General features: G+C 38.8%; 3 protein-coding genes across 3 annotated transcripts; all 3 read right to left on the bottom strand.

The window, feature by feature from the left end:
- Nucleotides 1–669: 669 nt before the first annotated feature.
- LOC118713511 (hemoglobin subunit beta-2-like) lies at nt 670–2,128 on the bottom strand. Its single transcript, XM_036428142.2, has 3 exons — nt 1,969–2,128; nt 1,648–1,870; nt 670–922 (listed from the first exon to the last, which is right to left on the bottom strand). Exons 1-3 carry the CDS (start codon nt 2,058–2,060, stop codon nt 794–796), a joined length of 444 nt encoding a protein of 147 aa, XP_036284035.1. The 5' UTR covers nt 2,061–2,128; the 3' UTR covers nt 670–793.
- A 4,265-nt stretch (nt 2,129–6,393) lies between these two features.
- Nucleotides 6,394–7,895, bottom strand: LOC118713512 (hemoglobin subunit beta-1). The gene is made up of 3 exons (XM_036428143.2): nt 7,734–7,895; nt 7,413–7,635; nt 6,394–6,648 (listed from the first exon to the last, which is right to left on the bottom strand). The coding sequence occupies exons 1-3, from the start codon at nt 7,823–7,825 to the stop codon at nt 6,520–6,522; spliced, it is 444 nt and encodes a 147-aa protein (XP_036284036.1). The 5' UTR covers nt 7,826–7,895; the 3' UTR covers nt 6,394–6,519.
- A 4,964-nt stretch (nt 7,896–12,859) lies between these two features.
- Nucleotides 12,860–14,485, bottom strand: LOC118713514 (hemoglobin subunit epsilon-2). The gene is made up of 3 exons (XM_036428145.2): nt 14,336–14,485; nt 14,001–14,223; nt 12,860–13,097 (listed from the first exon to the last, which is right to left on the bottom strand). Exons 1-3 carry the CDS (start codon nt 14,425–14,427, stop codon nt 12,969–12,971), a joined length of 444 nt encoding a protein of 147 aa, XP_036284038.1. The 5' UTR covers nt 14,428–14,485; the 3' UTR covers nt 12,860–12,968.
- Nucleotides 14,486–14,561: the final 76 nt, after the last annotated feature.

Here is a 14,561-nt window from a genome sequence, read left to right as displayed (position 1 = left end):
GTCCCATAGGCATTTGTATAAGGTGATGAAGGAACTAGATAACAGTGTTGGGGAGGAAGGACAATGGGAACTGCAAGGCAAAAAAAAAAAAAAAAAAAAAAAAAATTTAGAGGGACAGGAGAATCTTTAGGTTGAAGAATTTAATAGAGCTGGGCTGTGAGATTCCGGACAACTGAAGACATTTATAAATGAGGCTAAAAAATAATTAATATAAATAAAACAGCAAAATTCTAACCCCCAGTTTAATCTTCAACTTGAATCCTTTTCTGAAACAAAAAAAGCAAACAGCAGCATCTGCCTCCCACATATTAACTATTATTATTTTTAATCTTTATTGTTAAAAGTATTACAGAGGTCCTCTTTTTTCCCCATTAACCTCTTCCAGCCTGCTCCCATTCCCCACCCCCTCTAGACCCACCCCACCCCATTGTCTGTGTCCATGGGTTATGCATACATGTATACAGTTCATTGGTTGATCTCTTCCCTCTCATCCTCCCCTGCCTTTTCTCTGAGGACACATATTAACTGTTTACAACCTCTTTTTTTTTTCTTTTTTTTTTTTATTGAGCCCAGGATATAAACATACTTTTCTGAAGTCTGACCTAGCCCCTCATGTGTTTATGTGCCCATGTGAGTGAGAGAGAAAGACATAATGAAAAAACACCAGTCCAATGAGAATAAATGCTTTTTATTAGGCAGAAACAAGATGCTCAAAGCCCTTCATAAAACTCCCATGTGCAGGTCTTAGGCTCTGGGGTGAAAGGCACGTTTCTGGGAAAACAGGACAAGGAGCTCAGTGGTACTTGTGAGCCAGGGCAGTGGCCACACCACTGGCCAGCTTCTGGAAGGCACCCTGCACCTGAGGGGTAAATTCTTTGCCAAAGTGGCGAGCCAGCACAACCACCAGCACGTTGCCCAGGAGCTGTGAGGAAGACACAAGAGGCATGGTCATAGTCAGCAGATGGACTAGCTTGGACTTAGAATATTCCAGACTCTTTCCAAGCTGTGTTTTTCAAATATAAGCAGAAAGATAGTAGGATCTCTGATGTAACTATTGATGCAAATCCACCCACATCAGTCTGAATTTTTACTTGATAACATTCTTCCCTTTCTGTCTTATCCCAGAACTTAAGTTGGCTGCCTCCTGTATGCCTCCCACAGGGGCCCAGCATACAACCCAGGCATGTACCCTTGACCAAAACTGAACCCAGGACCCTTCAGTATGCAGGCCAATTATCTATCTATTGAGCTAAACTGGCAAGGGCACTTTTATTCTTTAGAACTATGCAAAGCAGTAATAACACATTTGGAAAGAAGACATAAAGGAGAGAAAGTATAGGCCATTTTAAGTGGACTGAAAAAGACTTTTGTAAAAATTAAACACTCACAATAAACCACTTACTTCAAAAAATAACGAGAAGACATTGCAGAAAAAAGAAAAAGAATAAGAATAAGAATAAATAAGAGGAAGCAATGGTTGTGAGCAAAGAAGGCACAAAAAATTAAATGGTTCTGTGTAATCCTTAGTGATGCAACCGGAATACCTTTTTCCCATTCTGAATTACATCCTGACATTTATGTCCTCCCACCTTGACATGAGCTTGACCATGGAAAGGAAAGAGAACACTGAGTGTCCTAGAGACTCACCCTGAAGTTCTCAGGATCCACGTGCAGCTTGTCACAATGCAGCTCACTCAGCTTAGCAAAGGTGCCCTTGAGGTTGTCAAGATTCTTCAGACCCTCGCCAAAGGCATCCAGCACTTTCTTGCCATGGGCCTTCACCTTAGGGTTGCCCATCACAGCGCCGGCATTGGACAGGTCCCCAAAGGAGTCAAAGAACCTCTGAGTCCAGGGGTAGACCACCAGCAGCCTGAGGGGTGATTGCAGCACAGAGGCCAGAGGGAGTCAGTGCCTGTCAGAAACTCACACACCCAGCTTCCCTCACCCTCCTTATGCCTGGATACTCACCTGCCCAGGGCCTCACCACCAACTTCATCCACTTTCACCTTGCCCCACAGGCCAGTGACGGCACCCTTCTCTTCACCAGTCAGATGCACCATGGTGGCTGCTTGTGTAGTTGCTAGGGAACACGGTTGTGTCAGAAGCAAGTGTAAGCACCAGCTAACTCTGCTCTTGCTTTTATGGCCAGCCCTGGCCCCTGCCCTCTCAGCTCCTGTGAGCTTATTGGCCCAGTCCAGGGTGTGGTTCTGCAGGGTGAGGATTCAACGATGACAGCTATCCTGTCCTTACCAATGCTGGCACTGGCTTGGGAATCTGACTTTAGACCCTCAGCCCTCTCTCTAGGCATCTCAAGGCCCCATCCAGGAGTACAAATTGCCACTTAAAAAATCATCCTCCTTAAAAAAAATTTGCTTATATAATTTTTAGAATCACAGCCTGGTAATGTCTTGGAGATCACCTTCTTTATTTTCTTATTGGTCAAACAAAGAATCTGAGATCCAGAAAGTTCACCTTAAGAATATATGGATGGTTCATGCCTGTCTTCAGAGTACACATATTTATAAGGACAAAAATAGATAACAAGTTTACTCCAGTTTTAAGTATATCTTTCTTTATATGGTTTGGATTAAATCCTCCTGGTAAGAAAATATCTACTTCATTGATTTAAAAAAAAAATCATATAACCAAATAAATGATAATTAAAAAGTAGAATAAACATAAATCAGGAATGTTCTGTGAAATAGTTGTCCTCTTAGATTTGGGAATCCACAGATAGAAATTTAGAAGTCTCTCAATGTTGTAAGACATACAAATAAGTCAAAAATCAATTACAACCCCAAATTGTTAATAACACTGAGGGGATAATATGTTAAAATACTAACCAGGGACACAGATTTTTTTCTTCCTGGACTGATCTGGGGAAATACCTGAGAGAACAGAGAAGTGCTCTGTGACTTAAAAGAAGGGGTGGGAAAGTGGAAAGGCATTCCTGCCTTAGCGCTTGTTATTTTTTCCTTCAGCCACTAAGAATTCTGTGCATATAATCATTTCTCTGACGTAAATTCATCGCCCATAACCCCATTTTCTCTGTATGTTTTATTTGTTTAAGCCTTCTTTGACTAAAACTTACTCTTTTATCTCTACAGCTTTTCTAATTCCCATGCCCTGTCCCACCCATATAACCCTTGGAGCTCCTTTTTCTCATGTAATAAATTATGTTAACTTCTCAGGCTGGGGGAAAAAAAGTGTAAAATCCTTCTTCTTGTTATTAAAAGATACAATAAAACGGCATAAATTAGCAAGTAGTTCTGAGCTGAGCACAGGATCTTTGGGTTTCCTGAGGGCTTGATAGTTATTTTCCCTAATTTTCATCATCACTACTTCCTATGTCCATGTATCTTTTACCTTAGACTCTTTTCCTAATTCAGGTGCCCTGAGGTCTAGAATCACCTTTTTCTCTCCTTTGCCATCACTGGCCAAAAAAAAAATAAAAAATAATAAAAAAAAGTAACAGAAGTCTTCTTTCTTAAGTCTTCTTTGGCCATAAATGATCTAAGTGTCACTCTGGTACCAGCAGTGGCTGTAGCCACTGTCTTTCTGGTTTCAGGACAGAAGTTGCTTGCTGCTTTCTCTCACTATTTTTACTTCATATGACTACAGAGTGAAACACACTTTTCCTTTTATTACCCATAACCCTCCAAGGATAAGGCTGCAAAGTTATAATAAGACATCAAAAGCTCAGGGACATACCAGACAAAATTGAAAATGTGTAAATAATAATAAATGTGTTCAGAGCCTCAGGTTCAAATCCAGATCAGCATTGAAAGGTTCTGGGAACCTTCCTAGCCCCACTGATAACATTACTGTTGTGAGCTTCTGTCTATCCTGGGAAGAGGTACTATAGGAAGTCTGCTTTACTTCGACTCCATACCCACTGAACACTAAACACACACACACACACACACCCCTCCAAAACAGAAGCATTTTTCATTTAATTCATTCTGTCAAGTTAACCTAATGTGTACCAGAATGGGACTAATCTGAGCATGATTAAGAAGATAAATACTAAGCTCTGGTCAGTTTTGCTCAGTGGATAGAGCCTGCAGACTAAAGGGTCCCAGGTTAGATTCCAGTCAAAGGCATGTAGGTTGGTTGTTGGGGGTGTGCAGGAAGCAGCTGATTGATGTTTCTCTCCCATCAATGTTTCTAACTCTCTATCCCTAACCCTTTCTCTTTGTAAAAATTAATAAAATATATTTTTCAAAAAGAAGGTAAGTATTAACTTTCTTCAAGAGAATCGTGACACTCATCCAGAAATACATGGGTGCTTTATCCATTTGTTTTAAAAATTGCACCCAGCTAGAACACTTTTGTACATGCTCTAGTGTCCAATTCTAAATTCCCCCCAAGAAGACCATCCTGGCAATCTAATCTCTATTTTCCTCAGTCAAGCACAGTGACTTTTTGCTTTTTTCTCTCACATGCACAATCTCTTGGTTACTTCTGTTTGGCATACTCTCAAAATGAAATGAAGTGAAAATACTCCAGAAAGAACATAATTCATAGAAACAAAGAATATAAACACAAGGTAGTTTAGAAATATGATAGTTTAACTAATTTTTAAGACATATTTTTAATTTCAGTATTGAAATTTTTAGTCCAAATTTCTTGTCTAGATTCATTGATTAGTTCCAGAGGTGAAGGAACAAAAGAGGGTATAGTAAGCCTTTTGTATTTTTGTTCTCTTATGATCATTTGGAGAAAAAAAGGATACTTTTTTTTTCTTCTTTGAGACTATGACACCCACAATTTCTTTTACTCTTTTTCAATTTCTCTGAAAGCCTCTCTTCTTCTCTGAATATTTGATTCTTACAAGAACTTTTCTGTGATGAAAGATGTGGAAATAATCTCCCCAGCACCTCCTGGGGTGACTCTGAGTCCATGGTTGTTAAATACCCTATGCAGATATAAACAGTGCCAAGTGTCTAGTATGTACAATGACCTGAGAAGAAAAATTAAAAAAAATATAAAAATGTCTGCCCTCAGGCAATTCAAAATATAGTGGTAAAACCATAAACTGTAATGTGTTGTCTATACCCTGATAATATGCACAGAGTAATTATGAAAAACACTTTCATACAAAAGGAAGCAACAGGCTCTATTGTTGGTAGTATTAATTAATAAGAAATTATATAGAATTAAGGAAATGTGTACAAGTTAGAAGGTCTAGAAATCCTTCAGAGATATTTTACTAGCTATGATCAGAAAACAAATGTCTGATCATTGCTTTACTTTCCTAAGTGCTTCCACATTATATATTGTATCATTAACACTCAAAAAACTCTGTGCATTGGTCTGTTGTTTAGATTATCCTCTGGTCCCAGGACTTCTAACACAAGGAATAATTACCTACTCATTGATTTATTTCATTTAATAAATATTTCCTCACTGCCTGTAGCGGAACTTTAAGCACAATACTCATGTGGGATAGTACTAAATAGGCAGAAATGTTTATACAGCATAGAGAATGAGTGTGATAGACAAGAAAAGTGAAAAATGTGGAGGGGGTTGAAAAGATTCCCTTAGGCAATTTTGTAAAGTTTATTGAAGCCAGTGTCAAAAATGATCACAAGTGATATTCAAGCATTAAACTTTGCCTGAAGGAGGTGTGGGGATTAGTTTTGGAGGTGTTCTGGGGCAAGTGAAAGAGGTAGGTTATTTCTTTTCTTTTCTTTTTCTTTCTTTCTTCCTTCCTTCCTTCCTTCCTTCCTTCCTTCCTTCCTTCCTTCCTTCCTTCTCTTTCTTTCTTTTTTACATGTGGGCAATTATTTTTTAATTAAATTATTATATGTGTACATATCTTACCATTGCCCCTCCCTTCCACACATGCCCTCCCTCCCTAGAGTTTTGTGTCCATTGGTTATACTTATATGCATGCATACAAGTCCTTCAGTTGATCTCTTATCTCCCCCATATATTTCTGAGAGCAAGGACAGCTGATGGAGTCTAGTGTTAGGGGTTACAATCTAGAGGCAAGAGACATAGGAAAAAAAAAAAAAAAAGAAAGAAAGAAAACTAAATAGTGTCTTGAATAAGTATTATGTCTTAAATGGAGCATATTATATTTTGACTAGTTGTTAGGAAATGGATCAGAGCATTAGCCTGAAGGGCATGTCTTAGGTTTGAGGTCCCCCAGAGAGCCCTGTAATGCCAGAATCTTAGCTATATCTCCAGAACTCTCTGGAAAGTCCTATGCTTTGAAGGTAGAAGTGTCAGCTTTTAGTGACTGTGTATGGTCCCCTTCCTTTTCTCATTTCCCTTGACCTCCTTGGGTAAAACACAAGAGCTCCCTATACATAGATCCTCATGGATGTCCCTGTACCCCCAGAGGGAAAAAAAAGAATAATAAAATAAGTGAAATGAATCAAGAAGTTGAGATGAAAGTTCTTTATTAGGCAGAAGCCATATCCTTGAGAATGGGTATTATTTCCCTAAATTAAGAAATAAGGATCTGAAGAAATGGAGTTTTCCAAAGATCACTAGGACACAGGCCAGAAATCAATGGTACTTGTGAGCCAGGGCAGTGGCCACACCACTGGCCAGCTTCTGGAAGGCACCCTGCACCGGAGGGGTAAATTCTTTGCCAAAATGGCGAGCCAGCACAACCACCAGCACGTTGCCCAGGAGCTGTGGGGAAGACATATACAATGGTTAATAGCTTGCTTTAGGGAAAGTAGGTCAATAATAACTTTTCCTGCCTACACTTAGCCCACCAGCATAATGAGTAAATATTTGCATGCTTATATTATATAAATAAATGCATATATATTTATTTATGATAAATATTATGTACATTAGTAATTGATTAATTAGTGAGATGATGTACTGTCTTCAGCAACTAAACTGCTCTACTTCCTACTTCTGGTCTTTTCACCTTCAAATATTAACTTTCTTTTCCTTTCCATTGAGTATAAATGCTGTAAAGTTCAGACTACTTTTCAATCTTAAAATTATTTATTTATAGCCTTTAGAATAATAATAAGTCTACCCCTGGACTCAAAGAGGTTCTTTCCACTTTGAGGAAAGATGAGTCTTTTCATCCCCCTTCTGGAGGAATTTTCTAAATGTAGAGGCAGCAGGTGAAAGATAGTTTATAGAATTTGAGTACTGGCTAGGGAAAATGAAATTGGGGTGGGAAAAGAGAAAGAGGTGAAAAAATAAGACAAGCAGCATGATTAAGAAAATGTTTGTGAGTCCATGGTTGTTAAATACCCTATGCAGATATAAACAATATAATATTGAAAGAAAAAATATAAAACTATATATATTTTGAAAAGTATTAAATAATGAAATATGGTAAATTAAAAGAATCCTGGAAGAACGGGTAGGAAAAGAACGAGAGTGAAAGCAAGAAGGTGGAAAGCAAAAAGTAGAACATCTCCTAGACTCACCCTGAAGTTCTCAGGATCCACGTGCAGTTTGTCACAATGCAGCTCACTCAGCTTAGCAAAGGTGCCCTTGAGGTTGTCAAGATTCTTCAGACCCTCGCCAAAGGCATCCAGCACTTTCTTGCCATGGGCCTTCACCTTAGGGTTGCCCATCACAGCGCCGGCATTGGACAGGTCCCCAAAGGAGTCAAAGAACCTCTGAGTCCAGGGGTAGACCACCAGCAGCCTGAGGGGTGATTGCAGCACAGAGGCCAGAGGGAGTCAGTGCCTGTCAGAAACTCACACACCCAGCTTCCCTCACCCTCCTTATGCCTGGATACTCACCTGCCCAGGGCCTCACCACCAACTTCCTCCACATTCACCTTGCCCCACAGGCCAGTGACGGCACCCTTCTCTTCACCAGTCAGATGCACCATGGTGGCTGTTTGTGTAGTTGCTAGTGAACACGGTTGTGTCAGAAGCAAGTGTAAGCACCAGCTAACCCTGCTCTTGCTTTTATGGCCAGCCCTGGCCCCTGCCCTCTCAGCTCCTGTGAGCAGATTCGCCCAGTATACTCAGAATTTCATTGGTTTGTGAGAATGTGGGATCCACCCTCATTCTCAAGTCCCTTCACCTGGCCTTCTAGGTCTTGTGTATCTTGACTCTTAGGCTTCTACAAATATACTCCTTGTCTCATTCATGCATAAATGTTTTAGTCTGATATGCTGGGGTGTATCTTAGTGTTTAATTCATCCAGTTCTTTCATTTTGTAGATAAGAAAACTAAGTCCTAAGAAGCAAACTTTTAATCAAGTAGACTCTTTAGAATGGAGCTTTTTTTGTCTCTAGAGTTATTTCTAAGTGGGTGAAATGGATAAATATTTTGCCATAATTTTAATTTGCCTCTTTTCTTCTACTTAGGCAAATACAGTTAAAACACACACACACACACACTCTCTCTTTTTTCTCTTAATTTTCTTCCTTAAAATGAATGCCCATTAAAATAATGGAAAATGATAAACATTGTTTCTCTCCCAACTACTAAATAGATTTGGGAACATGAATAATAATGGGGGAAATATAATAAAGATAAAGAAAAATATCTGATACTTAGAACATAACTGTTTAAAACTATGATCTGATGGCTAGCTTGCCTTAGTGGTTGAGCATCAACCTATGAAACAGGAGGTCACAGTTTGATTCTCAGTCAGGTCATATGCCTGGATTGCAGGCTCTCTCCCCAGTGCAGGGCATGTAGGAAGCATCCAATCAATGATTCTCTCTCATATTTGATGTTTCTATCTCCCTCTCCCTTCCTCTCATAAATCAATTAAAAATATATATTTTTAAAAATACTTATGATCTGACTAAAGTAAGAATGCAGGGAAATAGGAAAGGAAAGGAAAGGAAAGGGAAGGGAAGGAAAGGAAAGGAAAGGAAAGGAAAGGAAAGGAAAGGAAAGGAAAGGAAAGGAAAGGAAAGAAATAGTTTACTTTATTCAGCCATATTAAGCCTGAAGCCTGATGGGGGTCAGGGGAAAAAATTCCAGTGCAAAATTTCTCCAGCTATGCTCTCAAAGAAAAATAAAATAGAAATAATGTAGAAAAGAAAGAAGGAGGAAACCAATTCAAAATAAAAGATTGAAATGAAAGGCAAAGCGAAGAGAAAACAATATAAAGCCTGGAAGGAGTATCTCAGTGGTTAAATGTTGACCTATGAACCAAAAGGTCACAGTTCAATTCCTGTTCAGGGCACATGCCTGGGTTGTGGGCTCAATCCCCAGAGATATTGAACCACCAATCAGGGCCGATCAGGCTGAGCTGGCTGTGGGGAGGGGCCGAGAGTGGTTGGTGGGCTGGTCCAGCCCCTGATCAGGATGGGGGAGGCGATAGGGGGTGGGGACAACTGGGGGAGGGGCTGCAGGAGTTTGGCAGGCTGGTCCTGCTCCCTGGTCAAACTCCCAGTTGAACTCCCAGTGGAACTCCTGGTAGAGGGGACAATTTGCATATTAGCCTTTATTATATAAGATAATGAAATGTCATACAGCAATTTAAATTGCTGCTTTACATGCAGCAATACAGATAAAGTATATAAAATAATATTGATTAAAAGTAACCAGACAAACTCAACCAGTATGGCTCAGTGGTTGAGTGTCTACCTAAGAACCAGAAGGTCACAATTCAATTTCTAGTCAGGGCACATGTCTGGGTTGTGGGCTCGATCCCCAATAAGGGGGATGTAGGGGGCAGCTGATCAATGATTTTCTTTCATCATTGATATTTCTATCTCTCTCTCTCTTTCCTTTCTTCTCTGAAATATATATATATATATATATATATATATATATATATATATATATATTTTATTTTTTTTATTTTTTTTATTTTTTATTTTTTTTAATGTATAAAAGTAAACACACAATAATTCAAACTACATGCTTTTTATATCAAAAGGTGAACAGCATGACTATAATTCAGGTCATAAGGGGAGAGGATTATATGATAGAAGGGTACAGAGGAGCCATAAATGATCTTTAAATTCAGTTACAGAATATTTTTCTTTATCTTTAAGTCAGGAAACAAGTTTGAAAAATTCAAGGAAAGGGGTGGCATGATTTGATTTGTATTTTTCAGGAATTATTCTGGCCCTGGCTGGTGTGGATTAGTTGGTTGGAGCACTGTCCTGTTCAGATGAGGGATCCGTTGTTTGATCCCGGTCAGGGCTCATGCCCAGATTATGGGTTCTGTCCCTGGTCAGAGCAAGTATGGGAGGCAACCGATTATGTTTCTCTCTCACATTTCTCTCTCCCTCTTTCTCTTTCTTTCTCTCCCCCGTTCCCCCCCCCCCCCCCCCCCCCCCCCTCTCGTCATTAATGCAAAACATATCCTCAGGTGAGGATTACAAACAACAAAACAATTATTCTGGCTTCAGTGTATAAATGGATTTTAGGGGTAGAATAAGTAAGAGACAAATCTGATGTTATTATAGTAGGGGAGTGAAATAAAAAATGCCATCTGTATTTTCAGGCTTAGGTAATGAATGATGTATTGGTTGCTGAGGCGTGGTACATAAGAAGAAGGCTAAGTTAGCAGGAATAAGTTAGCAAAAGATCAGGGCTTCATTCTTGGGCATATTGTATTTGATGTTCTTCAGAACAATTCAAAATTGGATATTAAGCACATAGTTAGATTTATGGGTCTTGAGCTCAGATAAAATACAACAAGGTTAAGAATACACAGTGAAACAAGGCATAGAGGCACACATTGTAACACCTGGGGACTTTTTTTCTGCCAAGGGCCATTTGGGTAGTTATAACACTATTTGTGGGCCATACAAATTATTAATTAAAAAATTATCCTGCTATATTTAGTCAAACATTTATTTTACTCACCCCCTAAGGCTTGGCAGAGCCAGACCAAATGATTTCTGGGGCCTTATGTGGCCTGCAGACAGGATGTTCCCCATCCCCTGGTATAAACTATCACCACTACCTTTCAAAAATGACAGGCAATGCAACCTATAAATACCTCCTTGTGAACTTGAAATGTATTTGTGAAATTAGAGTCATACCATTTTACAAACCAAGACATTTTAAATAATACTTTGCAAGTCAATAAGGATGTAATGTGATCCTTGTTCATTACATTCAAAAGCCCTGGCTCTTCATTTCTATGCCAAGGACCTGAGTACAGAAATTTTTTAATTAAAAAAAAAAAGTTTGTACTCCCCAGTGTCCAGACATTACTATATAATTTAATATGTGATCATCCCAATAAATCCCACACCCATCCAACACAGTGCCTAGTTATTGAATATTATTGACTATATTTCCTATGCTGTACTTTACATCCACATTTACATAACTATTCTGTAACAACCAATTTGTACTTCTTCATCCCTTCACCTTTTAGGCCCCCAACTTCCCTCCCATTTGGCAGCCAACAAAAATTTCTCTGTATCTATTTTGCTTGTTCATTCTGTTTGTAGATTCAATTGTTGATAGATACATATTTTTTGCCAGTTTATTGTTCATGTTTTTGATTTCTTATTCTTTTCAATAAGACCCTTAAACATTTCATACACTTTTTGTTTGATGGAGATGAACTCCTTTAGGGTACAGGAATTTGAAGTGATTTCTACAAAAGTGGGTTGTGATCAGAGCCAGATCCAAACAAGAGATGTCTAGGCATTTTCTGTTTTGTCAAAAGATTTTCTTCCTTTCATTCACTAGGAAGTAAATCTGGCTTTTTGTTGTGATTTCTCCATTCTCTATTTTTCTATGTTTTAAGTCTTACAGAATATTTGCTTCAATGGTCCCTGGCTTATTTTTTCTTAGTTTCATTGTGTCTGCAAGTTTAGTCCTTTACCTATAACTTCACTCTAATCACAGCAAACCCCTATGGCTATACTTAAATTAGATGCTATGTTTTAAATTATATAACCACATGTGGATCAGTTTCCCACAAATTATCTATTTTTATGTCCCTCTCCTGTGCAAAAAAAACCACAAAAAACAAACTGGACTGGGTTTTTTATTTTATTTGTTTGTTTGTTTGTTTGTTTCTAACAATAGCATCTATTCCTGATTTTACCAGTGTCTCTCATAGCTTCTCTAATTTTATACCACCGCATTGTACTTAAAGGGCAAATTTTACATCCGTTACTTAGGCCTAGCATGATGGCTCCTGGATTTATCATTTTTCCACATAAATGAACTTTCATCACCATTAAAAGCTTAATGGAATTAGAAATATATTCCTTTAAGTAGTGATGTGAAACAGATTCAAACCAAGGCGGTAAGTCTCTTCCATTATTACCATTGAAGACACTCAGGGAGATTTTATAGCATGGCCCTTGACTGGGTCTGTGGGAAGCTCCAACTTCACAGCATTACAGTTGATAAAAATGTTTCTAATGTGAAATGGAAGTGAACTATAGCTTTAAAAGAGGTCTATTATTAATTTAAACAAATAAAAACATACATGGGACACATACCAAGTCCTAGCATACCCTACTCACAATCGATCATTGTACTGTATGTCTTAAGAGTTCCTCTATCCCATCCCTTTGAGGGTGGGGGTAAGAGGGAGAGATCAACCAAAGGATTTATATGCATGCATATAAGCCTAATCAATGGACACAGACACAGTGGGGTAAGGGCATGAATGGGGGGTTGGGGGGTAATGGAGGAATAAGGACACATATGTAATACCATAATCAATAAAGAAATAAAAAAATAAAAAATAAAGACATTGTCCAATTCAAGAACCTACTTTTTCTTCCTAGAAGTAACTGCTCTATTGGAGCCACTTTATCTTGTAGAGCCTCCAAGAGTTTCTTCTCAATTATCCCCCAACTACCAATACTCTCATTCTCATAAAAGCGCTTTATTTTAGCTGAATCAACATAAAAGACAAACAGAAAGAAAATACAAGGATATTCCTTATAGAGGATATTTTTATTTTATTTTTATCATATAGGAGTTAAATGTAGAGGCAAAGGCATTGCTCCCATTTTTCAGGAGGTGAACTCTTGGAATAAAGGACCCTCCGATAGGCACTCGCAGAGTTGGACAGGTGACTCAGTGGTACTTGTAGGCCAGAGCATTAGCCACAGCAGTTGTCAGCTTCTGCCAGGCAGCCTGCATCTGGGGAGTGAACTCCCTGCCAAACTGTGTTGCCAAGACAACCAATATCATATTGCCTAGGAGCTGGAGAAAGATTGGAGATAAAAGAAAATTAGCATAGAGTAAACAGAAGTCTTCAATATGGACAATACCCATTTCCTTTCTAAAAAAAAGTTTGAGCAACTTTCAGGGTCGTGATCCCATACAAGTGCATCATTATGGGCTTGCTGTTGGCTTCAATATGATTCCCAGTCATGTACTGCTATTGAGTTCAATGCTTCTCTTATTTGTCCTGCCAATTCATCATGCTAGCATTGCTGTGATATTACTATGAAATGCTTCCTTTCTTTAGAGAATCTTTCTTTTTTATTAAAGTATGATTATAGTGCTGCAAGGTGTCTCAATATGAGCAATCTAAGTCCCTAGATATTACATATATGTAAATTATTTGCATACTCATATGACAAAGAATGCTGTGTTGTGTATACAACAGCATTTTATCATTGCTAATAGGGGAAGTGGTAAGGAAACAGCCATCCATAGAAAAGATTGTTCTTACTTTGCCCTGCTTAGTTTTGGTTCTAACATCAAGAACCATGCAGTGATATAATCATCCATTTTTACAGAAAATTTAAATTAACTAAGGCAAAATGCTTTCTACCTGACTCCATTTGTATTCTGTAAGCCAAAAACATTTAGTTCAGTTTTGACCACTGCTCTTTACAACAACACTTAGATTTTTTATTTGTTTGTTTGTTTGTTTGTTTTAATATTAGACAAGCGGTCTCTCCTAGTCATAGTCATTGTATTACTCTACTTGGTCTTACTTTTGAAACTACTTAACTACCAAACTCTTGCTCTCCCCTGAAATATTTATTTCTACCATTACCTATACAGGATAAGACTTAAATGCTTATCTTTCCTAATGTATGCATGATACAAATAACTAGGACAAAAGAACAAAATACAAGCATGCTCAGAACTCACCTTGAAGTTCTCAGGATCCACATGCAGTCTGTCACAGTGCAGCTCACTCAGCTGAGAAAAGGTGTTCTTGAGGTCATCCATATGCTTAACAGCATTTCCAAAGGCGGTCAGCACCTTCTTGCCATGGGCCTTGACTTTGGGATTGCCCATTATTGCAGTTTCAGAGGATAAGTTGCCAAAAGTGTCAAAGAACCTCTGAGTCCAGGGGTAGACAACTAGAAGCCTGTGGGATGAACACAGTCATAGACCAGATGAGAAGTCAGAACACTTAAGAGACCTGATCAAGTACTCTTTCAGAAACGCTTTCTGCCTCTTTCCTCATTTCCAGTACTTACCTTCCCAGGGCCTCGCCTCCAGCCGCCTCCACATTCACCTTGGCCCAAAGGCTAGCAACAGCAGCCTTCTCCTCAGCAGTAAAATGCACCATGGTGTCTTGGAGCTTTCTGTTGATCACAGATGACCCAGAAGCAAGTCTGTACTGCTGCTTCTCTGTCTGGCCTTTTATTCCTCATCTTTGGCCCCCAGCCCCTTGTTTCTTCCAATGAAATGAGGCTATTGGTC

This window comes from Pipistrellus kuhlii, unplaced genomic scaffold, assembly GCF_014108245.1.
Source record: "Pipistrellus kuhlii isolate mPipKuh1 unplaced genomic scaffold, mPipKuh1.p scaffold_m20_p_9, whole genome shotgun sequence".
In the NCBI taxonomy this organism is placed as follows: Eukaryota; Metazoa; Chordata; class Mammalia; order Chiroptera; family Vespertilionidae; genus Pipistrellus; species Pipistrellus kuhlii.
Note: the sequence above shows the minus strand (reverse complement) of the source record. Positions and strands in the feature narration are given on the sequence as shown.